Source organism: Pseudopipra pipra, chromosome 29, assembly GCF_036250125.1.
Source record: "Pseudopipra pipra isolate bDixPip1 chromosome 29, bDixPip1.hap1, whole genome shotgun sequence".
NCBI classification, from domain to species: domain Eukaryota; kingdom Metazoa; phylum Chordata; class Aves; order Passeriformes; family Pipridae; genus Pseudopipra; species Pseudopipra pipra.
The window spans coordinates 758,818-782,413 of record NC_087577.1 but is presented as its reverse complement, the minus strand read 5'-3'; the positions used below and the strand labels follow the sequence as shown (position 1 = coordinate 782,413).

At 58.4% G+C, this 23,596-nt stretch overlaps 2 protein-coding genes across 2 annotated transcripts; one reads left to right on the top strand and one right to left on the bottom strand.

Moving 5' to 3' along the window:
* Window positions 1–4,473: 4,473 nt before the first annotated feature.
* Window positions 4,474–8,207, top strand: LOC135404113 (methanethiol oxidase-like). The gene is made up of 9 exons (XM_064638693.1): window positions 4,474–4,656; window positions 5,269–5,389; window positions 5,479–5,661; window positions 5,882–6,060; window positions 6,267–6,345; window positions 6,494–6,615; window positions 6,710–6,802; window positions 7,325–7,443; window positions 7,844–8,207. Exons 1-9 carry the CDS (start codon window positions 4,489–4,491, stop codon window positions 8,004–8,006), a joined length of 1,227 nt encoding a protein of 408 aa, XP_064494763.1. The 5' UTR covers window positions 4,474–4,488; the 3' UTR covers window positions 8,007–8,207.
* Window positions 8,208–10,217: 2,010 nt separating this feature from the next.
* Window positions 10,218–22,573, bottom strand: LOC135404051 (methanethiol oxidase-like). Its single transcript, XM_064638597.1, has 12 exons — window positions 22,458–22,573; window positions 19,091–19,144; window positions 17,976–18,088; window positions 16,462–16,647; window positions 15,746–15,866; window positions 13,907–14,089; window positions 13,643–13,821; window positions 12,349–12,427; window positions 11,807–11,928; window positions 11,558–11,650; window positions 10,682–10,800; window positions 10,218–10,588 (listed from the first exon to the last, which is right to left on the bottom strand). The coding sequence occupies exons 2-12, from the start codon at window positions 19,095–19,097 to the stop codon at window positions 10,426–10,428; spliced, it is 1,365 nt and encodes a 454-aa protein (XP_064494667.1). The 5' UTR covers window positions 19,098–19,144; window positions 22,458–22,573; the 3' UTR covers window positions 10,218–10,425.
* Between the last annotated feature and the right edge of the window lie 1,023 nt (window positions 22,574–23,596).

The window sequence follows — 23,596 nt, the reverse complement described above, 5'->3', positions numbered from 1 at the left end:
GCCTGTGGCCCTGCACACCTGCTCATTAAGGGCCCCCAGGACGGGCTGTCCTGGCAGAGCCAAGCTCTGCTGAGCTGGGCCCGGCTGCCCCCGGTTGCATCAGCCAGGCCGGGCCATTCCCAGATTCCCAAATTCCCAAATTACAGCCTGTGCTTCCCTATCAGGGCTGGGAGCCGCTGGGGCCGAGGGGAGGAGTGGCCAGTGGGGCTGGGCACTGCCCTTGGGATCGGGGTTGGGGTTGGGCTGGTGTTCCCCAGGTGCCCAGCTGGGGCTGCTGAGCCTGCTCTTATCTGCCGGGATCAGCTTGGATCAGGAATTCTCCACCCCGGGCGGGCTGGGGGAGATGCCAGAGATGTCACCCAAAGTGGGCTGAGCAGCCCCGGCTCTTAATGAGGCCGCTAATGAAGGCCTTAATGAGCAGGTGTGCAGGGCCACGGGCAGGTGGGGACAGCAGGAGCAGCACGGAGGCAGCGGGATGTGCCCAGGCCCGGGATGTGCCCAGGGGGGCCCAAAGCCAGGCTGGTGCCCTTTGCTGGCACCTCTGGGGGAGCCCAGGACAAGCTCCTGCCCTGGGGAGCCAGGGAAGGGTTTCCCTCTGGCAACGGGCTCCCAGGGCAGGCAGGGCCAGGGGAAGGTGTCCCTGGCATGGCAGGGCTGGCACTGGCTGGGCTTTAATGTCCCTTCCCAGCCAGAGCCCTCCAGGATTCCCTGGGCTGGAGGTGGAGACGCTTCCTCGGCTCCCCCCGGGCAGGGGTTGCCCTGGTTGCCAGCCCAGCAGTGGTTTGGTGGGAAGGGAATCATCCAGGCTCTGGGGGGTGGCAGGGACACCTTCCCCTGGCCTTGGGCACTGCCAGGGCTGGGGCAGCCACGGCCTGTGCGGGGTCCTGGGCAGTTCCCGGGCCAGGTTCCTGTGCCGGGCTGTGCCCGGCCCGGGGGGACACTGAGCTCAGCCAGCGGGTCCCTGAGCCATGGAAAGGCCTCCAGAGGGGCCTCCCTGGGGTGTCTGAGCTGGAAGGAGGATCCAAGGTCTTCCCAGGGGGTTGCTCTTCCCAGCTCTGCAGTTCTTGCCCAGCCCAGCAGGCTTTGAGCCCCCTCTGCCCAGGATTTGCCCTTTTCCATCCCTGGGATTGTCGAAGCCCTTCTGCTGCCCTTGGGTGGCCCTGGACGTGCCTGGACCCCCCGTTGTGCATGGCCTGGTGGGCTGGGAGTGTCTGTGTGGGGCTGGGGCTGGTCCCTGTGCCCCCTTTGGCCCTGGTTTTGTGCCCCGAGGGGTGCCAAGGGCAGCCCTTTGGGTGTGCAGGAGGGCCCGGGCAGGGCTGGGCTGCTGCCCTGTGCCCCTGGGCCACGGGCCAGGGGCTGCTGTGGCAGCAGAGCCAGGGCTGGCAGCCCCGGGCAGGGGGCTGAGCTGTGCCCACCCTGACAGTGGGTGGTGGGACCTGCCCAGGGCTCTCTAATGGCCCCCTGGGATGTCCCTGCATTCCTGGGCAGCAATTAGCTGGGCCTGGGATGTGCCCACTGATTGGGGAGCTCTTCCCCAAGATCTGATGCACGTTCCAGGGCCCTGAGTGTTCCTTCCTGCTGGAATTGGGCAGCTGGTGGCAGCCAGGATGGAGGGGCCTCAGGAGGGGGGGGCCACTTCTGCCAGCCTCGGGCCCTCGAAGGGGTCTGTGCCCTTCCCGGGGGGTTTGGGGCCAGTTCAGCCCGGTTTGGGGTCCCCCAACCCCCCGGTGCCAGCCCTGAGCCTGGGCAGGGGCCCGGGTTGTGTTTGCCGAGGCTCCAACTCCCCCCCGGCTGCTTCCCAGCCCTTTGGATGCACCAAGGGCGCTGCCCGCGCCCGTGCCCGTGTCCCGGAGCTGCCAAAGCCCCGTCCGTGGGCAGAGGCCCCTGTGGAGCTGCCCCTCTGGAGCCCCGGCAGCCCCCGGAGCCTTCGGGCCCCCGGGGGGAGTTGTGGGTGCAGAGCCCAGCGGTGCCCTCGGGGGGCTCGGCGTGCCCGGACCCCGCGGGGCTGATCCCGGGGCTGATCCCGGGGCTGATCCCGGGGCTGATCCCGGGGCTGATCCCGGGGCTGATCCTGCCGGGCTGTGCATCCCGGGATTTGGGGGGGCAGGAGCCGGGGTCTGGCCGGGTAGGGCAGGGCAGGGGGGGAGAAGCCGTTCCCGGGGGGGGGAAAAACCGCCGGGCTGAGATGCGGGAGGTTTGTGTGCGGGGCAAAGACCTGCCGGGGCAGCAGATCTGGCCCCAGATGGGGCGTGGGGAGGCGGAAAGAAGCGGCGGGGCTGGGGCGGCCCCTCCCAAGCGCTGGGCAGCCCCGGCCCCTCCCTTGGCGGCTTCCCCGCTGCCCCCGGCCCGGGCCGGGGATATAAATCCCCCCGCAGCTCCCGGCCCGGCACAAGCCGCTCCAGCGGGAGAAGCAGCTGCAGCTCCAGCCCCTCTGCCGCCAGCACAGGCACCCCCAGGCTCCAGCCATGGGTAAGAGACCCCCCTGCAGCCCCCCCGGGCGGCTCCAGCCCCGCCTGGGCACTGCCCGATCCCCCCCTGGCACGGGGGGCTGTGCCCCTGCAGGGACGGGAAGGTGGCACCGAGGGGCACGGGGGGCTGTGCCCCTGCAGGGACGGGAAGGTGGCACCGACCCTCGTCCCTCGGGGCCGGCGCTGCCCAAGTTGGGGTTTCCCTTTGGCCTCGGGAGCCTCCCCCTTGCCGGGGCATCCTCGGGGCACCCGGGATGCCAGGGAACGTGCCAGGCTGGCCCTTCCATCGAGCCCCGGCTCTGGGGCAGCTCCGTGCCCGTCCCTGCAGCGGGGAGGGCTCGGGGAGGGCTCGGAGGGGGCGGGAGGGGCCAGAGCGGGCCCGGCCCGGGGATGTCCCCGCCGGCCCTGCGGGGAGGAGGATCCCTGTCCCGGGGCCGTGTCCCGGCGGTGCCCGGGGCCAGCCGGGCCGGGGGAAGGTGGCCGGGCTGGGCCCCCTTGGCAGAGGAGCCCCCGGAGGCGCGGGCCCAGCCCAGGCTCCCGTTCTCTGCTCTCCCCCCAGACCGATGCAGAGCTCAGTGCTACGAGTACCCCACGTGCTGCCCCGACGTGGCCAAAGGCAAGTCCCGGGCAGGGGGGGGCGAGGGGGCCGTGGGCGAGGGTTTGGTGTCTGTGGGACCCCCGGGAGCCCCTTCCCCGGGGGGGGAAGCTCTGGGACCCCTCGGCCGTGCTCCCGCCTCTGGGGCAGCCCCAGGGCCGGGGCTGGGGAGGGGTCGGGGAGGGGTCGGGGGAGGGTCCAGAGCATCAGTTCGGGGCCGGCTGGGAGTTTTTGCTGCAGCTCTTGCTGTCCTCTCTGACGGCCCTGGGGGTGTGTTTTAAGCCGAGTTTTGTGTGCCAGCCCCTCGGGAGGAGGTTGCCTACGTGACCTGCACCTACAGATCCACCTGCATCGACCAACCTGATTTCCTGGCCACCGTGGACCTCAACCCCAGGTCTCCCTGCTATGGCCAGGTACCTGTTCCTCTCTGCTCTTGCTGGGTTGGTGATTTGCTCCTGGTTCTTCTGCTTCCAAGGCCTCCAGGGTCGGGACATTCTCTCTGCTGTGCTGGGGAAAAGCAGGTTTCTCCATGGCCCCTCTGCCCCTGCCTTGCACCTCCTCATCCTCCTGTTTCTGCCTCATCCTGCTGCTTGTCCCCTGGTAGGAGTCACCTGGGAAACCTCCTGTGAGTTCTGTCCTGTGTCCTTTCCCCTCCCTGGTGTCCTGCACCAGCCAGGGGGGTTTTCTGCTCACAATCCCACCTTCCTGCTCTCTTCCCACTCTCCCGTGTGCTCCTGGCTCGTCTCCATCTCGGTGTCGGCTCTGAGTCACTTCCCAACTCCCTTCCAGAGGATCCTGGCGTGGTTCTGAGCCCTGGAGCACGAGCTGGGGAGATCACCAGGCAGGAGGGGAACGTGGGGCTGTCCCAGGGGGTTCAGGTGTCCTGGAGCAGATTCCAGCAGGTTTCTCTCGTGCTCAGATGTCAGGGGTGTTCCCTCGTGCTGCCCTGTGCCCATCCCAGCTGGCACACGGGCATTTCCCTGCCCCTGGAGGCTGCCAAGGCACAGCCACACATCCAGGGTGCAGAGACCACCCGAGCAGCCCATGGCAACAAGTGCCCTGAAGGAAAAGTCCCTCCCAAGCCAGAAGAGGCTCTTGAACAATCTCAGGGCATTTTAAAGTCCCTCCTGGGGGGGAGTTTGCAGAGCAAAGCCCCGGCTCTGTCAGGAGGAGGAACATCCCTTCTCCCCGGGCCCGTTCTCCTGGATTGCAGTGGGATGGGCTGAGGAGTGCTGGGATCAATGCCCCTTTGGCAGAGCAGTGCCCAGGGCAGGGAGCAGCGTTGTCCCCCCGGCTGTGCCCGGGCAGTGCCAGCCCCTGGCCAGGGAGGCCCCCGGGAGCCCCAGGCCCTGGCAGCGGCAGGATGGGCGCGGTGCCTCCCCCCTAACTCTGCCTTGGCCGCCGCAGGTGATCCACCGGCTGCCCATGCCCAACCTCAAGGACGAGCTGCACTGCTCGGGGTGGAGCTCTGCCTGCGGCTGCTTTGACACTGGCAGCGCCAGGAGGAACAAGCTGGTGCTGCCCTGTCTGATTTCCTCCCGCATTTACGTGGTGGATGTGGGCTCCCAGTGCCGGGCCCCCAAGCTGTGCAAGGTATGCCCGGGGGGACGCCAGCCCGCTGGCAGGGAGTTGGCAACTGGGGCTTCTGGGGCGCTGCCCGGGCACCGAGGGCTCTCTGCTCAGCTTCTCTCGCAGCCTGGCTTGGCAGAGCGGGCACAGTTCTCCTCTGGGCTCTGTCCTTGCCGCTCCAGGGAGGGCTCCCCCCATCCTTTGTGCCCACGGGGAACCCCTGGGAGTGCCCAGCATCCCTTCCCTGCCCCCCAAAGAGTGGGGGGTCCCCAGCACCCCCTGCCTGCCCCCCAAAGAGTGGGGGGTCCCCAGCACCCCCTGCCTGCCCCCCAAAGAGTGGGGGGTCCCCAGCACCCCCTGCCTGCCCCCCAAAGAGTGGGGGGTCCCGGGAGCTGCTCTGAGCTGGGAGTTGCTGCAGGGGCAGCTCGGGGGCTCCTGTGCCCTCGCGGGGAGGAGCAGCCCCAGCCAGGGGGGCTGTGGGAGGGAGAACTGCGGGAGCAGCAGGGATGGCAGGAGCCTGGGATGGCCCAGGGTTGGACTGGAGGCCTCAGAGGGGTTTCCCAGGCCGAGGATGCCGTGGGGGTGCGGGAGGAGCGGAGCAGTGGGGGCTGAAGGGGGTGTGTGTGGCTCTGGCAGACGATCGAGCCGGTGGACGTGTTCTGGAAGTGCAACAAGGGCTACCTGGCCGTGACCCACAGCCTGCCCAACGGGGACGTGCTCATCGCCAACACGGGAGACCCCGCGGGCAACGGCAAAGGTACCTTGTCCCGCCCCCGTTCCCAAAGCTGCGCTTCCCTGTGGGAAAAGCGGAGCGTGGCCGGATCCCACCCCCCCGGTGTGTGCCAGGTGGCTTCGTGGTGCTGGACGGGGAGAGCCTGGAGCTGAAGGGCAACTGGGAGAACGAGTGCGAGGCCCCCCCGACGGGCTACGACTTCTGGCTGCAGCCGCGGCACAACGTGCTGGTCAGCTCTGCCGGGGCGGTGCCCCGCCGGGCGGGCCGGGGCTTCAACCCCGACGACCTGAAGAAAGGTGCGGGCGCGGGGCCGGCGGGGCCGGGGCGGCGCTGCCCGAGGCCCGGGGGGCGCGGGGGGCACGGGGGCGGGGGGGTTTCCCCCGCCGGGCCCCTTTTCCCCGGGGGACGTGCGGCCTCTCCCGCGGCTCCCGCGGCGCTTCCCCGCGTTTTGGGGAGGGCTGGGGGGGCTCGGGCCGCCCCCCCGGCCCGTGCTGAGCCCCCTCGGCCGCCCCTCAGGGGTCTTCGGGCGCCGCCTGAACGTGTGGAACCTGTCGTGCCGCAGCCTCACCCAGTGCTTCGACCTGGGCGAGGACTCGCTGCCCCTGAGCGTGAGGTTCCTGCACAACCCCGACGCCGCCGAGGGCTACGTGGCCTGTGCCCTCAGCGGGGTCACCTACCGCTTCTACAAGTGCGAGGTGGGCACGGGCAGCCCGGGCAGGAGGGGGCTGTGCAGAGGGGCCGGGGGTGGGCTGGGCTGGGGGACACAGGGGAGGAGGGGGCTGGGCAGAGGGGCCGGGGGTGGGCTGGGCTGGGGGACACAGGGGAGCCCCCGGGCTGGGGGACACAGGGGAGCCCCCGGGCCGGGCACTGGGGGGGCTCAGGGGGCCGTGTTTGTGTGCAGAGAGACAACTGGGCCGTGGAGGAGGTGATTCGCATCCCGCCCAAGGAGGTGTCGGGCTGGATCATGCCCAAGATGCCAGGTTGGTGGGACCCCCTGGGGGCTTCCTTCTCCCGGCCAGAGCCCTGGGCAGGGCAGGCTGGCAAAGCCTGGCTGAGCCCCAGGCCTGGCTGAGCCCCAGGCCCCGTGCCCTGTGCTGGGGCTGCCCCTGAGCCGTGTCCCTGTCGCAGCCTTCACCGTGGACCTGCTCATCTCCCCGGACGACAGGTTCCTGTACCTCAGCAACTGGATCCACGGGGACATCCGGCAGTACGAGCTCTCCAAGAACTGCAAGCCCCGGCTGGTGGGGCAGGTGAGGGGGGCACGGGGGGCCGGGGGGGTGGGGACACGCCGGGGACACGCCGGGGACACGCCAGGGACACGCGTGTGCCACTGCCCCCCCGCAGGTGTTCGTGGGGGGCAGCATCCTGCGAGGGGGCCCCGTGACCGTGTGTAGGGACGAGGAGCTCAAGTGCCAACCCGAGCCCCTGGTGATCAAGGTGAGTGCTGGAGACTTGGGAGGGGAGGCACCGCTCTGCTCTCAACCCCATCTGCTCCTCATCTGCTCCTGCTCCTTCTCTTCCTCCTGCCCTGCTCCTGATCTGCTCCTGTTCCTTCTCTGCTCCTGTTCTGCTCCTTCTGCTCCTACTCCTGCTCTGCTCCTGCTCCTGATCTGCTCCTGTTCTGCTCCTTCTGCTCCTACTCCTGCTCTGCTCCTGCTCCTGATCTGCTCCTGTTCTGCTCCTTCTGCTCCTACTCCTGCTCTGCTCCTGCTCCTGATCTGCTCCTTCTCCTTCTCTTTCTCTGCTCCTGCTCTGCTCCTTTTCTTCCTCCTGTTCAGCTCCTTCTCCTGCTCCTGATCTGCTCCTTCTCCTTCTCTTTCTCCTTCTCTGCTCCTTCTCCTGCTCTACTCCTGCCTTCCTCCTTTTCTTCCTCCTGTTCAGCTCCTTCTCCTGCTCCTTCTGCTGCCCCTGCCCCGCTCCTGCCCCTGCCCAGCCCCAGTAACTCCCAGTTCCCCCCAGTGCAAGCGGATTTCTGGCGGCCCCAGCAAGCTGCAGCTGAGCCTGGACGGGCGCCGGCTCTACGTCACCAACTCCTTCTACAGCACGTGGGACAAGCAGTTCTACCCCACCATGGTCAGGTGGGCAAACGGGGGGGCAAAAGGGGCTCCTGGGCACGGGGGGGGCTCTGCAGGGCCAGGGGGGCACAGGGGGGCACAGGGGGGCAGGGGGAGAGGGGCGGTGCCCCCTGGGCTCTGGGGGGCCGGGGCTGTGCCAGAGCATCTCCCGGGATCCCGCCGAGCTCGGGATGGAGCCCAGCACACGAGGATCTCCGGCCCGGGGCGGTGCCAGCCTGGCCTGGCACGTCCTGCCCGGGGCATCTGCGGCCCGGGGCACATCCTGCCCGGCGCTGGGCTCGTGTCCGGGGGGCACTGAGGGCCGGGAGCGGAGCTGAGCCTCGGCTCCTGGTCCCGGAGCCGTTCCCTGGAGCCCCCCGGGCCGGGATGGGCCGTGCCCAGAGCTGCCCCTCGTGCCCCCCAGGGAGGGCTCCGTGATGCTGCAGATCGACGTGGACACGGAGAAGGGAGGCCTGGCCGTCAACAAGAACTTCCTGGTGGATTTTGGCAAGGAGCCCAACGGGCCCTGCCTGGCCCACGACATTCGCTTCCCCGGCGGCGATGCCACCTCCGAGATCCTGCCCTAGGAGGGATCCCGGGCCGGCTCCGCCCTTCCCTCCCCCTGCAGAGCCCCTGCTGGGAAAGGGCGGCGCCTGAGGGGCTTTGGGGTCCCTTTGGGGTCCCGGCTGAGGGGCTTTGGGGTCCCTTTGGGGTCCCGGCTGAGGGGCTTTGGGGTCCCAGGTGATGGGCTTTGGGGTCCCTTTGGGGTCCCAGGTGATGGGCTTTGGGGTCCCTTTGGGGTCCCAGGTGAGGGGCTTTGGGGTCCTGGCTGATGGGCTTTGGGGTCCCAGCTGAGGGGCTTTGGGGTCCCTGCTGAGGGGCTTTGGGGTCCCCGCTCCTCCCTCCGCTCCCGATTCCCCCCCTGAGCTCAGGGAGCTCGAATTTTCCCCTGGCCTTGTGCGGCCAAACCAGTGCAGACACACGAGCCCAGTTCCCATTCCCAGTTCCCATTCCCGGCCAAACCAGTGCAGACACACGAGCCCAGTTCCCATTCCCAGTTCCCATTCCCGGCCAAACCAGTGCGGACACAGGAGCCCAGTTCCCTTTTCCGGCTGGCCAGGGCAGGGCCAGCCCGGGCAGGATCCAGGAGTGATCCCAGGGCAGGATCCAGGAATGATCCCGGGGCAGGCTCCAGGCTCCAGGAGTGATCCTGGGGCAGGATCGAGGAGTGATCTTGGGTAGGATCCAGGAATGATCCCTGGGCAGGCTCCAAGCTCCATCCTGGGCAGGCTCCAGGAGTGATCCCTGGGCAGGCTCCAGGAGTGATCCCAGGCAGGCTCCAGGAGTGATCCCTGGGCAGGCTCCAGGCTCCAGGAGTGATCCCAGGCAGGCTCCAGGCTCCAGGAGTGATCCCAGGCAGGCTCCAGGAGTGATCCCAGGCAGGCTCCAGGCTCCATCCCTGGGCAGGCTCCAGGAGTGATCCCAGGCAGGCTCCAGGCTCCATCCCTGGACAGGCTCCAGGCTCCATCCCATGGACATTCCAGGCTCCATCCCAGGCAGGCTCCAGGCTCCATCCCATGGACATTCCAGGCTCCATCCCTGGACAGGCTCCAGGCTCCATCCCCTCGCTGGCTCCGTGCAGGGGGTGCAGCCCCAGCCCCGGGGCAGGTCCCGGCAGTGCCACACTCCTGTCCCAGCCCTGCCCTGCTGCTCCCACATCCCCAGGGGCCCCGGGAAGGGGCTCAGCCCCCCGGGAGGCTCCCGAGCTCCTGGGCACAAAGGGCAGTGCCCGGTTCCACCCAGTTCCCCCCTCCGGACGGGCCCTTCCCAAGGGATTTGCCCTCCTGGCTCCCGGCCCAGCGGCTCCTGTCCCAGCTGGAGGAGCTGCCAGGGCTGGGGTGGGAAGAGGGGCCCGTTTGCTGACACTGGTTTGCTCTTGTCCTGCTTTCCACGCCAATAAAACCCTTGGTTGCATCAGCTGGGCCTCCTCGTGTCTCCTTTCCCACGGAGGGCAGGGAAAACAAGCCCCAGCAGGGCTTTGGGAGAAGATCAGCCTTGGGAAAACCCCTCAGACAGGACCCTGGTTGGGCAGGGACCCTCTTGGTCCTCCTGCAGGTTTCTGGTAGGAATTGTCTTTGCTTGGCTCTTTTTCTGGGGTGGATTCTCCCAGCCCATCGTTTTTATGGGATTTCTCTCCCTTTGATGTATTCTAATGGGTTTGGGAGCCAGCCCAGGGCAATCCCTTGTGTTTGGGAAGTGGTTGCCTCGCTCCTGGATGTCAGGATGTTGCTTCCAGCTTGACCAGTTCCCATGGACAGCCCAGTCTGAACACACTCATGGCACAGTAAATTCGGGGCTTTCACCCCAAGTTCTCTTCCTACACTTTATGTGTTGGCAAACTGACCTCAGTCCCTTGGGAATTCTCAGTTCTCCTTCCCCCTGAGTGTTTCTCCAAATCCAGAGGGAGCTGTGGGAGTTGCAGCCCCTCCTCCTGCTCTCCAGGTGCTGCCCAGGACGTGGAGTCCTTGTCACAAGGAATCCTTGTCAGGTAGTTTGTGGTCCAGGGAAAAGCAGGACCTGAAATTCCAGGTGGAGGAAGAGGCAGCCCTTGGAGCAGTTCTGATGGAGAAGGTGCAGCCTGCCCTCCCCTGGCCACGGGCAGAGCAGGTGCCTTTTCCAAGGGCAGACTCACAGTTCCATCGGAATCCCAAAAAAAACAAGGACACACATTTGTCAGACAAACGACAGTGACCTCACAGCTGTGGCCTTTGAGACACAAAATGCTCAAATGCCTGAAAGACCAAAAGGAAAAAAGCACCTCCAGCTGAGCTGAAGGGTGATTTTATTGCTGATTTTTTGTGGCATCAATGCAGGGACACAGGAATGAGATGAGAGCTCAGGAAGAGAAATCTGAATTCAGACAGCGGGCAAAGCTCCAGGTGCCCTGGTGATAAAGGGACGGTTTGGGAAGCTCTGGGAGGGGATAGAGCAGCCCCAGGAGGGTGGTCACAGCCAGATGTCCGAGGTGCAGTCCCCCCCTGGGTATCTCATCTCGTGGGCCAGCGCCGGCCCGTCCGGCTCCTTCCCAAAATCCACCAGGAAGTTGGGATTCACCGCCAGCCCCCCTCTCTCGGTGTCCACGTCGATCTGCAGCATGACAGAGCCCTCCCTGCCGAAGGGAGGAGCAAACAGGCGCTGGGAGAAGGGGCTGTGGCGTTAATTGCCTCGTTAACTGGTTAATGACTGAGCCCAGGGTTCTTACCGGAGCAGGTCGGGGTAGAACTGCTTGTCCCAGCCGCTGTACAGGGAGTTGGTGACGTACAACCTCTTCCCATCCAAGCTCAGCTGCAGCATCTGAGGCCCACCTGGAACCTTCTTGCCCTGAAATTTGGGGAGAAGGAGGCGCTGGAGCCAAGCTGGATAAAGGAAATGTGGCCACAGGGAGAAAGGAAACAGCCCTGCTCGGAGAGATCCCAAATTCCCGGGGCAGGAATGGCAAATTCCCAGCTCTGGGGAGGGAACAGTTTTTTTTGGGAGTCTTTTTCCTTCTTAACAGGAGCCTTGGAGTCACTGCAGGTGAGTTCCACTTAATTCACACAGTTAACCAGGTAAAAATTTGGTGAAGGATGTGGAGCTTCCCGGAGTAGTTTTCATAAAATCATGGAATTAAGGTTGGAAAAGCCCTCTGGGATCACCAAGCCCAGCTGTTCCCCCCCAGCACCACCAAACCCCATGCCCAGGTGCCACATCCACAGGTTCCCCAAACACTTCCAGGGGTGGTGGTTCCACCACTGCCCAGCTTTGGGAATTTGTTTCCAGTTTCCACCACTGGCCAACAGGTTTTAGTCGAGACCCCCTTCGGTTCTCCCACACCCTGAGACCTTCCACAGGCAGCTCAGTGGGAATGATGTCAGGTCAGTGGTTGAACTTTGGAGGGCTTTGCCAACCTTAATAACTCCATGACTTCTTTTTTTAAGCTGAGAAGGGAAGATTCAGGTTGGATATCAGGGATAAATTCTTCCCTGTGAGGGTGGGGAGGGCCTGGCACGGACGTGCCCACACGTGGCACCATCAAGGTGTAACTACCTTTAAATATTGGGCACCTTCCAAAGGATTGGAATCAGTTGGGAGCACTGACCTGGATGACAAATGGCTCTGGCTGACACTGCAGCTCCTGGTCCTCCAGCACAGTCACAGGGCCCCCCCTGGCAATGCTGCCCCCCAGGAAGACCTGTGGGCAGGGAACAGGCAGGGAACAGGCAGAGAACAGGCAGAGAACGGGGCTAAAACCCCGGAGCCAAAGCAAACTGGGGCGTTTCTCCTCTTGGGAAAGGGAGGACACCCCTCCTGAGCTGACCCCAGGGTGGGCAGGGGGGTTTGTCCTCACCTGCCCCACGAGCCGGGGCCGCCGGGGGTCGGAGATGTCGTACTGCCGCACGTCCCCGTGCAGCCAGTTGCTGAAGTACAGGAACCTGTCGTCCAGGGAGATCAGGATGTCGGTGATGAGACCTGCAGGAGGGAATCCCAGGGCTGAGCCAGCAGGATGGACACCAAACCAGCCCCAGTCCTGCTCTCTGCCAAAGCTCTGCTCACAGAAGCTCAAAGTCACGAGAGCAGGAGGGACACAACCCACCCTGGGATCCCAGGGCCTGCTCCAAGCAGGTTCAGGATGCTCCAAGCATTCCCAGGAGATATTCCTGGACACCCTCAGGCCCAAACTCCAAAGGATTCTTCTGGAGAAAGTGACCTCAGGCATTGGAGCAGCGTGGGAGCAGAGCACAACCTCATCCGGTCACCTCAGAACCTCCCCCCCCCAAATTTGGTCTTTTTTTTTTGCCATTTAAGGACAAAATTAGGCCAAAAGCTGCTCTGGAGCAGGGAACTGGTGAGGAGAACATCCCATTTCTTTCCCAACATGGCCCCACCAACCAGGCATGTCCGGGAGGAGCCATCCTTGCACCTTCTTGCTGGGCACTTCGATCACCTTCTCCGCTGCCCAGTCCCCTTTCTGCAGGAGGGAACACGGAATTCTTATCCAAGGAGCCACTAAATCCTGGAATATCCCGAGCTGGAAGGGACCCACGAGGGTCCTCAAGGTCCAGCTCCTGGTGGTTGCTTTGCTGAGCCCCAGAGGGCTCAGCTGGGCTGGGCAGAGGGAGAACTGGGATTTATTTACCAGGGGCTGCACAGGGGGGGATTCACACAGGGAGTGTTACAGGGTGGTAACAGTATTCCCAGTGGGAATGTTACCAGTTTTCCTATGGAACAATATCTCAAATTGCTCTGGGGTCTCCAGGCCACACTCCCCTGTCCCTCCCTCCTCTACCTTCAGGTCTCCCCTACACTTCCAAAGGCCAGCAGGGAGCACCCTGGGGACAAATCCCACACTCCCAAAGGCCAGCAGGGAGCACCCTGGGGACAAATCCCACACTCCCAAAGGCCAGCAGGGAGCACCCTGGGGACAAATCCCACACTTCCAAAGGCCAGCAGGCAGCACCCAGTGACCCTGGGGACAAATCCCACACAAATTCCAACCCAAACCCTTCCAGGATCCCATTCCTGTGGGATGCAGAGGCTCCCCCAACTCAACCCTTCCATGATCCCATCCCTGTGGGATGCAGAGGCTCTCTGATCCCATCCCTGTGGGATTCAAAGTCTCCCCCAACCCAACCCCTCCCTGATCCCATCCCTGTGGGATGCAGAGGCTCCTGATCCCATCCCTGTGGGATGCAGAGGCTCCCTGTGGGATGCAGAGGCTCCCGACCCCATCCCTGTGGGATGCAGAGGCTCCCTGTGGGATGCAGAGGCTCCCTGACCCCATCCCTGTGGGATGCAGAGGCTCCCTGTGGGATGCAGAGGCTCCTGACCCCATCCCTGTGGGATGCAGAGGCTCCTGACCCCATCCCTGTGGGATGCAGAGGCTCCCTGACCCCATCCCTGTGGGATGCAGAGGCTCCCTGTGGGATGCAGAGGCTCCTGGCCCCATCCCTGTGGGATGCAGAGGCTCCCTGTGGGATGCAGAGGCTCCCTGACCCCATCCCTGTGGGATGCAGAGGCTCCTGGCCCCATCCCTGTGGGATGCAGAGGCTCCTGACCCCATCCCTGTGGGATGCAGAGGCTCCTGACCCCATCCCTGTGGGATGCAGAGGCTCCTGACCCCATCCCTGTGGGATGCAGAGGCTCCCTGTGGGATGCAGAGGCCCCCCAGGTCCCCCCCAGCCACCTGTGTCCTGTGGAAGCGCTGCACGGCCCCGCTCAGGGCGCAGCCCACGAAGCCCTCGCCCGCCGCCGGCTCGTGCAGGAACCGGATTTCCAGAGGGATGGAGCCCTTCCCCAAATCCAGGGCCTGCAGCAGCCTCTGGGTGCTCCAGTCCCACACGTTGATGTGGCGCCCGTAGAGCCCTGGGAGGTCGGGTGGGGCACAGGAAATGTTCACTTAACGAAGGATTTGAGGGAATAATTTCATTTTTAAGGGGTTTTTCCTCACCTTTCTCCACGTCAGCGGGGTCAAACCCGTCCCTCAGGGCCTTTGGGACCCCCCACTCCGTGCTCAGCAGGACGTTGTGCCGGGGTTGGTACCAGAAGTCGTAGCCCAGGGAAGGGACCTTCTCCCCCTTCTCCCAGTTTCCTTTCACCTCGAAGGTCTCTCCGTCCAGCAGGATAAAACTCCCTGGCACAAAACCCCAAAAATAACTGTTAGGAGACATTCACACAGCTTTAAAGAGGAGAAATAATTTAAATAGATGTTTTCTGATATGCAACCCTACACTGGAAGAATGTTTTGTGATCCTGGTTTTGCTTTTTGTCCTTCAAGGAATATTTTGTGATCCTGGCTTTGCTTTTCTCCTTTAAGGAATATTTTGTGATCCTGGCTTTGCTTTTGTCCTTCAAGGAATATTTTGTGATCCTGGCTTTGCTTTTGTACTTCAGTGAATGTTTTGTGATTCTGGTTTTGCTCTTTTGCAAACAAACCCTGGGTTTTTAAGGGCTTTTATCACATGACAATGAATATTTTTAAGGTCCACTTTGCTGGACTCCTGGAGGAGTCACCTCTGGTTTCCTTGGATTGCCACCAGTATCCTTGAATTCTGATAATTCCTACTCAATCCTGATAAATCCTACTCCCAGTAATCACCTACTGAGGGACATGTTTGCCTCTGACCCAGCAGGAAAACCCTTGGGAAAAGGAGGGCCAGGAATCTTTCCCTGGAGCAAGGAGGGCCAGGAATCCTTTCCTGGAGCAAGGAGGGCCAGGAATCCTTTCCTGGAGGAAGGAGGGCCAGGAATCTTTCCCTGGAGCAAGGAGGGACAGGAATCCTTTCCTGGAGGAAGGAGGGCCAGGAATTGTTTCCCTGGAGCAAGGAGGGCCAGGAATTCTTTCCCTGGAGCAAGGAGGGTCAGGAATTGTTTCCCTGGAGCAAGGAGGGCCAGGAATCCTTTCCCTGGAGCAAGGAGGGTCAGGAATCCTTTCCTGGAGCAAGGAGGGCCAGGAATTGTTTCCCTGGAGCCAGAGGAGGGTCAGGAATCTTTCCCTGGAGCAAGGAGGGACAGGAATCCTTTCCTGGAGCAAGGAGGGCCAGGAATCCTTTCCCTGGAGCAAGGAGGGCCAGGAATCTTTCCCTGGAGCAAGGAGGGCCAGGAATCCTTTCCTGGAGCAAGGAGGGCCAGGAATCTTTCCCTGGAGCAAGGAGGGTCAGGAATTCTTTCCTGGAGCAAGGAGGGCCAGGAATCCTTTCCCTGGAGCAAGGAGGGCCAGGAATCCTTTCCCTGGAGCAAGGAGGGAGAGGAATCTTTCCCTGGAGCAAGGAGGGCCAGGAATTCTTTCCCTGGAGCAAGGAGGGCCAGGAATTGTTTCCCTGGAGCAAGGAGGGCCAGGAATCCTTTCCCTGGAGCAAGGAGGGACAGGAATCCTTTCCCTGGAGCAAGGAGGGCCAGGAATCCTTTCCTGGAGGAAGGAGGGTCAGGAATCTTTTCCCTGGAGCAAGGAGGGTCAGGAATCCTTTCCCTGGAGCAAGGAGGGCCAAGAATCCTTTCCCTGGAGCAAGGAGGGCCAGGAATCTTTCCCTGGAGCAAGGAGGGTCAGGAATCCTTTCCCTGGAGCAAGGAGGGCCAGGAATCCTTTCCTGGAGGAAGGAGGGCCAGGAATCCTTTCCCTGGAGCAAGGAGGGCCAGGAATCCTTTCCTGGAGCAAGGAGGGCCAGGAATCTTTCCCTGGAGCAAGGAGGGCCAGGAATTCTTTCCCTGGAGCAAGGAGGGCCAGGAATCCTTTCCCTGGAGCAAGGAGGGCCAGGAATTCTTTCCTGGATCCAGAGGAGGGGCTCAGCACCTTTGCCATTGCCAGCAGGGTCCCCCAGGCAGCTGATGAGGATGTCCCCCGAGCCCAGGCAGTGGGAGGTGTGGGGGTTGGCCGCGTTCCCCTTCCCGAACAATTCCGTCGGCTCCACCACCTGGAATGGGGAGGCACAGACAGGAAAACCCAGATAATTCCACGTGGGAAAAACCAGGAATTCGGATCCAAACCTCTCTTTGTCTCTGTGTCTCTGCCAAAGGAACCCTGTGGCAGCAGAGGGTTTATTTTTGGGGGAATTTCCATCATTCCCACGAAAAAAGAGACGTAAAGAAAATGTTCATTTTGACACATTTGAAATGTTTCCTTAATTTTTGCTGCTCAAAAAAAGCACAGGTTTGGGAACCAAGGGTTGCAAATCAAAGAGGGGGGGGTCCCTTCTGGGTTTGATCATGGAAAATCCAACAGAAATTTGAATTTAGCCCTGGAAAACACAGCCAGCAGAATGTGCCTCTTGTAGTCAAAACCGGTAATTTTGACTGAAATACTGCAGAGGCAGGTTGGGAACTTTTAAAATTAATTTAAAATGAATTTAACATTTCTTTGGGACAATGGTTTTGTGTGGAGTTTATCAATAAAAGCTCCCACCAGTTCCTAATCAATGCCTGGCAAAGGTTTCCAGGAATGTTCTGGAAGTTGGAATCCTTGGAGTCTCTTGGGTATAAAAAAGAAATGAGGAATAAAAATATGTGAACCTTGTGGAGCCTGGGAGCCCTGGGGTCTGTTCCCACATCCACCACGTAGATCCTGGAGGAGATGAGGGCTGGAAGGATGAGGAGATTCCTGCTTTTCCTGGAGTCCCCAAAGCAGCTGCTGCAGGTGTTCCAGCCCGAGTGGTGCAGCTCGTCCTGCAGGTTGGGCATGGGCAGGCGGTGGATCACCTGGAAAATGGGAAAAGCAGGGAAATCAGGGCTCCAGAGCCAGGATGGATCACCTGGAAAATGGGAAAAGCAGGGAAATCAGGGCTCCAGAGCCAGCCTGCTTCCATGGATCACCTGGAAAACAGGGAATCAGGGAAATCAGGGCTCCAGAGCCAGCCTGGATCACCTGGAAATCAGGGAAACAGGGAAATCAGGGCTCCAAACCCAGCCTGGATCACCTGGAAAACAGGGAAACAGGGAAATCAGGGCTCCAGAGCCAGGGTGGATCACCTGGAAAACAGGGAAATCAGGGCTCCAGAGCCAGGGGGGATCACCTGGAAAATGGGAAAATCAGGGAAATCAGGGCTCCAGAGCCAGCCTGGATCACCTGGAAAACAGGGAAACAGGGAAATCAGGGCTCCAGAGCCAGGGTGGGTCACCTGGAAAACAGGGAAACAGGGAAATCAGGGCTCCAGAGCCAGCCTGGATCACCTGGAAAATGGGGAAACAGGGAAATCAGGGCTCCAAACCCAGCCTGGATCACCTGGAAAACAGGGAAACAGGGAAATCATGGCTCCAAACCCAGCCTGCTTCCATGGATCACCTGGAAATGAGGGAAATGAGGGAAATCCTGGAAATCAGGGCTCCAAACCCAGCCTGCTTCCATGGATCACCTGGAAATGAGGGAAATCAGGGCTTCAAAGCCAGGATGGATCACCTGGAAATCAGGGGAATCCTGGAAATCAGGGAAATCCTGGAAATGAGGGAAATCAGGGCTCCAAACCCAGCCTGCTTCCATGGATCACCTGGAAATGAGGGAAAGCCTGGAAATCAGGGAAATCCTGGAAATCAGGGAAATCCTGGAAATGAGGGAAATCAGGGCTCCAAACCCAGCCTGCTTGGATGGATCACCTGGAAATGAGGGAAAGCCTGGAAATCCTGGCAATCCTGGCTCCAACCCCAGCTTTGGGGTTTTTTCCCCCAGGCAAAGCAAAGGGTGACAATGGCAAGGAAATGGGTCGTTGTGTCCCAGTGGGAAGGCACAAAAGGAGGAGGGAAAGGGCTGTTTGTCAGGCAGGAATCTGTGAAATCCAGGGATTAGGTTGTGATTCCTGCTGTGTGGGGGGTGAGATGTCCCAGGGAACCCTCAAACCTTCCAGGGCTGAAGGTGTAAATGTCACAAAAAAAAAGAGAAATATTAAAAATGCCCTGGGAGGGCCTGGAGGAAAAGGAGAAATGTTAATTTTGGGGTAAGAAAATTTAAAGCAGAGGTTTTTGTGGCTTCCCCCACACAAATATTTGCTTTTTAAGGGATCTGGGAACCCAAATATTCCCCCCCCAGCAGGTACCTGGCAGTAGTGGGGGGATTTGGGGTCCACATCCACCGTGGCCAGGTAGTCAGGTTTTTGGATCCCTGTGTTCCTGTAGATGCAGGGCAGGTAGAGCAGCTCCTCCCGGGGGCCTGGGGGCACAGAGGCACCAAAAAAAGTCAGTTTTGCCAAAAAAAAATGTGGGGATGTTGAAAGGAACTGGAGGGTTTCACCTGTCTGGGAGCTGGGATTCTTCCCAGGAGGTGAAGCTGAGGGTTGCCTTTGCTTTTTGCTTTTTATAAAGGAGGCCTTTGTATTTTATATATTTTATGTATTTTATATATTTTATATATTTTATATGTTTTCTATATTTTATGTATTTTGTATATTTTATGTATTTTATATATTTTATGTATTTTATATATTTTATGTATTTTATATATTTTATGTATTTTATATATTTTATGTATTTTATATATTTGATGTATTTTATATATTTTATGTATTTGATGTATTTTATATATTTTATGTATTTTATATATTTTATGTATTTTACATATTTTATATATTTTATATGTTTTATATATTTTATATATTCTGTATGTTTTATATGTTTTATATATTTCATATACTTTATATATTTCATATACTTTATATATTTCATATACTTTATACATTTCATATACTTTATATATTTCATATATTTTATATATTTCACATACTTTACATATTTCACATATTTTTTATATATTTCATATATTTTATTTCACACACTTTCTATATTTCATATACTTTATATATTCACATACTTTATATATTTCACATACTTTCTATATTTCATATACTTCATATATTTAATATACTTTATATATTTCACATACTTTCTATATTTAATATACTTTATATATTTTATATATTTCACATACTTTATACATTCACATACCTTATATATTTCACATTATATATTTCATACTTTATATATTTCACATACTTTATACATTCATATACTTTCTATATTTCCCATTCTATATTTCCCATACTTCCTATATTTCACACATGCCACTCAGGGAGGCATCCACCTTGCCTCCCCCTAATTCCAAACCAATTCCACTGCTGCTGGCCTGGATTTTTTGGGAAGTTGTCCCAGAACTTGCCTTTCATGGCATCCCGAGGACTTGCATATCCTGGGCCACAGGCTCCACATTTGGCTGATTGGAGAGAGAGGGAAAAAATCCGATTATTTCAACACCTCCGAGAGGACTGGGGGGGTTTGCAGGGAGAGGGGGAGGAATTTCAACTCCAGTTTTTAATTGCTGGCTCCAGGGTCATCCCAGCTCCTGGGAATATCCATGGGGTGACGCTCCATCCTCAGGAAAAACGGGAAGTTGGGGCCTTCCAGGAGTTCAGCCTCCCCTTTTCAGAGCACTTTTGTCCGTGCCAGAGCTCTGGGATGTGGGAAAAGGGTGTCCAGGGTTTGAGGGAGCTGCTGGGGACTGAGGAGACAGAATTCCCAACGGAATTCCCAAGGGAACAACCCCCGTGGTTATTCCTGGGAAGCCTCTGCACAGAAATGCTGGAGAAGTGGGGATTGGTTTTGTTTTTTCAGGATTCAGAGCCTGGAAAAGGAGGGATGGACCAGAAGGAACCTGCTCTCCATGGAAAGCTCAGCTCCCTGGCTCTGCTCTCCCACAGGGATTCCATCCCAGCTCCCTGGCTCTGCTCTCCCACCAGGGATTCCAGCCTCATTCCCACTTTTTCCAGTCGGGAACTGGAAGTGCAGCAGCTGTTTTTCCACAGCTGCTCCCCCTGGGAAGTCCTGGAGCTCTGGAGAGAGCCCAGAGGAGGCCACGGAGCTGCTCCAAGGGCTCCTGCTCCGGAGCCAGGTGGGATCTGGGAATGTGCAGCCTGGAGAAGGGAAGGTCTGGACAGACCCAAGGAGCCAGGAGGGATCTGGGAATGTCCAGCCTGGAGAAGGGAAGGCTCTGGACAGACCCCAGGAGCCAGGAGGGATCTGGGAATGCCCAGCCTGGAGAAGGGAAGGTCTGGACACACCCCAGGAGCCAGGAGGGGTCTGGGAATGTGCAGCCTGGAGAAGGGAAGGCTCTGGACAGACCCCAGGAGGGCTGGAGAGGAACCTGGGATGGAGGGACAGGACACAGGGAATGCCTTCCCACTGCCACAGGGGATGTTGGGAAGGAATTCTGCCCTGCAAGGGGGGCCAGGGCCTGGTTTTCCAGGGAATTTGGGGCTGCCCCAGCCCTGGAAGTGTCCAAGGCCAGGTTGGAGCAACCTGGGATAGAGGAAGGTGTCCCTGCCCTGGAATGGGATGGGCTTCAATGTCCTTCCCACCCCAGACAAAACTCGGGAGCACAGGCTAAAAAATTCAACTCAAGAGGTAGAAACAAAAAATTCAACTTAAGAGGCAGAAACAAAAGGAAAATAATGATTTTTTTTACAATGGAACATTTATATCTTGGTGTTTTGCTAAGCACCAACATTCCCACCAGGATACACATTCCTGCTGAGCCAGAATCGTTGGTTTTTTACCTAATCGATGGTTTTTAACCCGGGCAGAATCATGTTTTTTATCCAAACTCTCCACCCCTTCCCTGTTTCGCAGCCCCAAGGTGACAGAATTCCTGGCAAACCGCACAACATTTCACAATCGAGCGTCCGAACTCTTTAGTCCCTCCCTCTGCTTCCTGTCCCCGGAGCCAAGAATGGAAATCGGGGGGGTCTGTCCTTAAAAATACACATCAAATAGAAGCAAAAAAGGTCAATTCGGGTCCTCCCTCCCCCAACAACCTCCCTCGGCGTTCCGTGCCCGCGAGCAGCGAGATTTTATTTAGGTTTTAAACACTTAATTAGAGCCCAACAGGCGTTCGGGGGTGGGATCGAAGCTCCTCGCTCCAAACCCGCGGAGGGTTCGATGAAAAAGGAACGGGAGAGGCTGAACCCCCTCCCCGACCCCTCCCGAGCCCAAATCCCGGCGGGATCCGCGCCTGGATGCGGGGCTGCAGCTCTTACCCATGGTGGAGAGGTTGGGAATGGGAATTCGGCCGCCCGGAGAGGGATTTTGTGGAGCCCAGAGGGTTGTGAAGGGGCGGGCGGGCCCGGGAGAGCGGCCAAGGGGAGGATCCAGGGAAGGATCCAGGGAAGGAGCCGCGGCCGGAGCTCGGGGAGGACAAAAATCCAACCTGGAGTCCCCTCGGGAAGGACAAAAATCCAACCTGGAGTCCCCTCGGGAAGGACAAAAATCCAACCTGGAGTCCCCTCGGGAAGGGCAAAAATCCAACCTGGAGTCCCCTCGGGAAGGGCAAAAATCCAACCTGGAGTCCCCTCGGGAAGGACAAAAATCCAACCTGGAGTCCCCTCGGGAAGGACAAAAATCCAACCTGGAGTCCCCTCGGGAAGAGCGGAGGGAACTTTGTCCCCCGCCGCTGCCGCGCGTTCCACCTGCGCCTCCTCCTTTTCCTGGGAATATCGCAGCTTTTCTGCTCAAAAAACTCGGGATTCTGCTCCAAAACTCCGGGAATTCCAGCCCGGATCCCAGCTCGGCTGCAACAGTAACACCCCGAACGGGGCAGCTCCGGAAAAGAAAACTCGCCCGCTGGAAAAAAACCCGGGAATTCCCTCTCGGAGAAGATCCTTTCAAGTTCGGCAGCTGCCCCGAGGGCTGGAAAATCTGGATTTCGCTCTGGATTCCAGCTGGGATCGGCTGAACTGGCCCTGATGAGAATGACTCTGCTGTTTCCCGCCGAGTTTTTCCAAGGAATGCACTTTGTTTTTCCCCGGGGAATGTTTCCTCTCTCGTTTCCAAAAGCGTTTCCAGGAGGGGATCCCACATTTCACCCCCCTGTGCCACTTCCCAGGAACCACCAGGAAGAGCAGGAAACACGAACGGGATCGTCCTTTTATTGCTGGAGAGGTTTAAAGTTATTATTGGTATTTTTTAGCGAGAGAACCACGTGCATTTATCACTTTTTTGGGGATTTCCCCCCCTCCTCGGGCACAGCTCCAACGGTTCCCAAAGCCTTTTGTGCATCCAGCATTTGGGAATTAATCCCATCTCCGAGATTCCTTTACCAGAGGAGAACCCTTTTATCAACACCTTGGCATTCCTCCTCCCCAGGGAGGCAATTAGAATGCAAAATTCTATTTATAGCAGCACAACAAGAGTGTGGAGGAGGCCAAACCCGCTGGGTTTTGGCCCCAGACTTTTCCCCTGGCATCCAAAAATCCAAATTATTCCTGGAGATAAAATCTGAGCTGGCTCAGAGCAACCTGCCTGGATCCTTGTTGACACAGCAAACCTTCCCTGCAAGTCTCACCACCCTGATTTTTAGTTCATTAAGTGCTGCACAGGATGGAGAATTTGGGTTTATTCCCCAAAAAAAAGCAGGTCTGGAAGCACAGGATCCACAATCCCCATCCCACCCCAAATTCCACTGCAGTCATGAGCAATGGGGAACAAATCCAGGCTTTAAGCCCAAGTGTTCTTCATTTCAAGCTCATCCTCACCTGGTTTGATGGATTCTGTGGCAGATCTCGGGTTCAGATCCTTCCAGGGTGGATATAATGGGAAAAAATCTTTGTTTTCAACCTTTAAATTGCACACTGGAGCTGCCAACAGTGACAGTCAGGCTTTCACCTACAGGCAGAATGGAAAAATGTCCAGTTTAACTCATGTCCTGGAGCTGATATTGGCATAAAACAGGGAATGTTGGGGCCCTCCTCTTTATTACTCATTTTTTTGTATAAAAGCACCGTGAAAAGAATGAATTGTAATCCTGAAATGGCTCTAAACTAATGAAAATCCAGTTTTTTCCTAGTCCATGGAAAGGAGTTATGACATATTTGAGGATTAAATTGAGCACAGAACCAATTAATGAGCATCCTCAGGCAGCACAGTGACCCATTTGTGCAGAGCATCAAGGAAAAATATTTAATGGAGGATTCCCCAAATTGTTTTTTTTTTTGGAGGTGGAACAACAACATTTTGCTTTTGCTTCCTGAGGAGCCCGGGAAAAGAATCTTAGGAAGGGGCAGAAATATTTATTTCCATAAAGAAACGTGTTCTTTGGGCGAAAGGATGGGGAGCTCAGAACTTCATGTGAGAATTAAAGGCTGGGTTATGTGGATGCTTTCAAAGCCCGGATTTAAAGAATGTTTAATTACATTTAAATTTATCAGTAGCTAACTTCAACTTTATCCCACATTAATAATAATAATAATAATAATAATAATAATAATAATAATAATAATAATAATAATAATAATAATAATAATAATAATAATAACTGAACCCACTGTCCTGTCACCCCCTGCCAGTGCCACAGTCACTCTCCCTTTATCTGAGCCCCTTCTGAGCTCCTGAAGGTGCTGAAAAGGTGCTGAAAAGGCGCTGAAAGGCTGTAAATGAGGGGTAATCCTGCTCCTGAAGGCAGCAGGTTCCAGGAATCCAGGTAAGGCCAGACCAGGTGAAGGCAACACCTGCCCGCAGGCGGGGGATTTTTGACAGGGAGCACCTTAAGGCCAATCTTCTCCTCCTCCTCCTCACCTGAGGGCTGACCCCTCCTCACAGCCCCTCACAGCCCTCAGGGGGTGGCGGGCGGCTCAGGCCCGGCTCCGGGACACCCCGGGCCGGGCTCGGGGGGGCG

Bases quoted from the DNA above. Each gene is read 5' to 3' on its own strand.
- LOC135404113 (XM_064638693.1), top strand. From the start codon at position 4,489: ATGCCCAACCTCAAGGACGAGCTGCACTGCTCGGGGTGGAGCTCTGCC. The intron at 6,346-6,493 runs GTTGGTGGGACC...TCCCTGTCGCAG, and splicing joins GATCATGCCCAAGATGCCAG to CCTTCACCGTGGACCTGCTC. The intron at 6,616-6,709 runs GTGAGGGGGGCA...GCCCCCCCGCAG, and splicing joins AGCCCCGGCTGGTGGGGCAG to GTGTTCGTGGGGGGCAGCAT.
- LOC135404051 (XM_064638597.1), bottom strand. The intron at 13,822-13,906 runs GTGAGGAAAAAC...CCGACCTCCCAG, and splicing joins CCCCGCTGACGTGGAGAAAG to GGCTCTACGGGCGCCACATC. The intron at 11,929-12,348 runs GTTGGTGGGGCC...TCCCTCCTGCAG, and splicing joins GCTCCTCCCGGACATGCCTG to GTCTCATCACCGACATCCTG.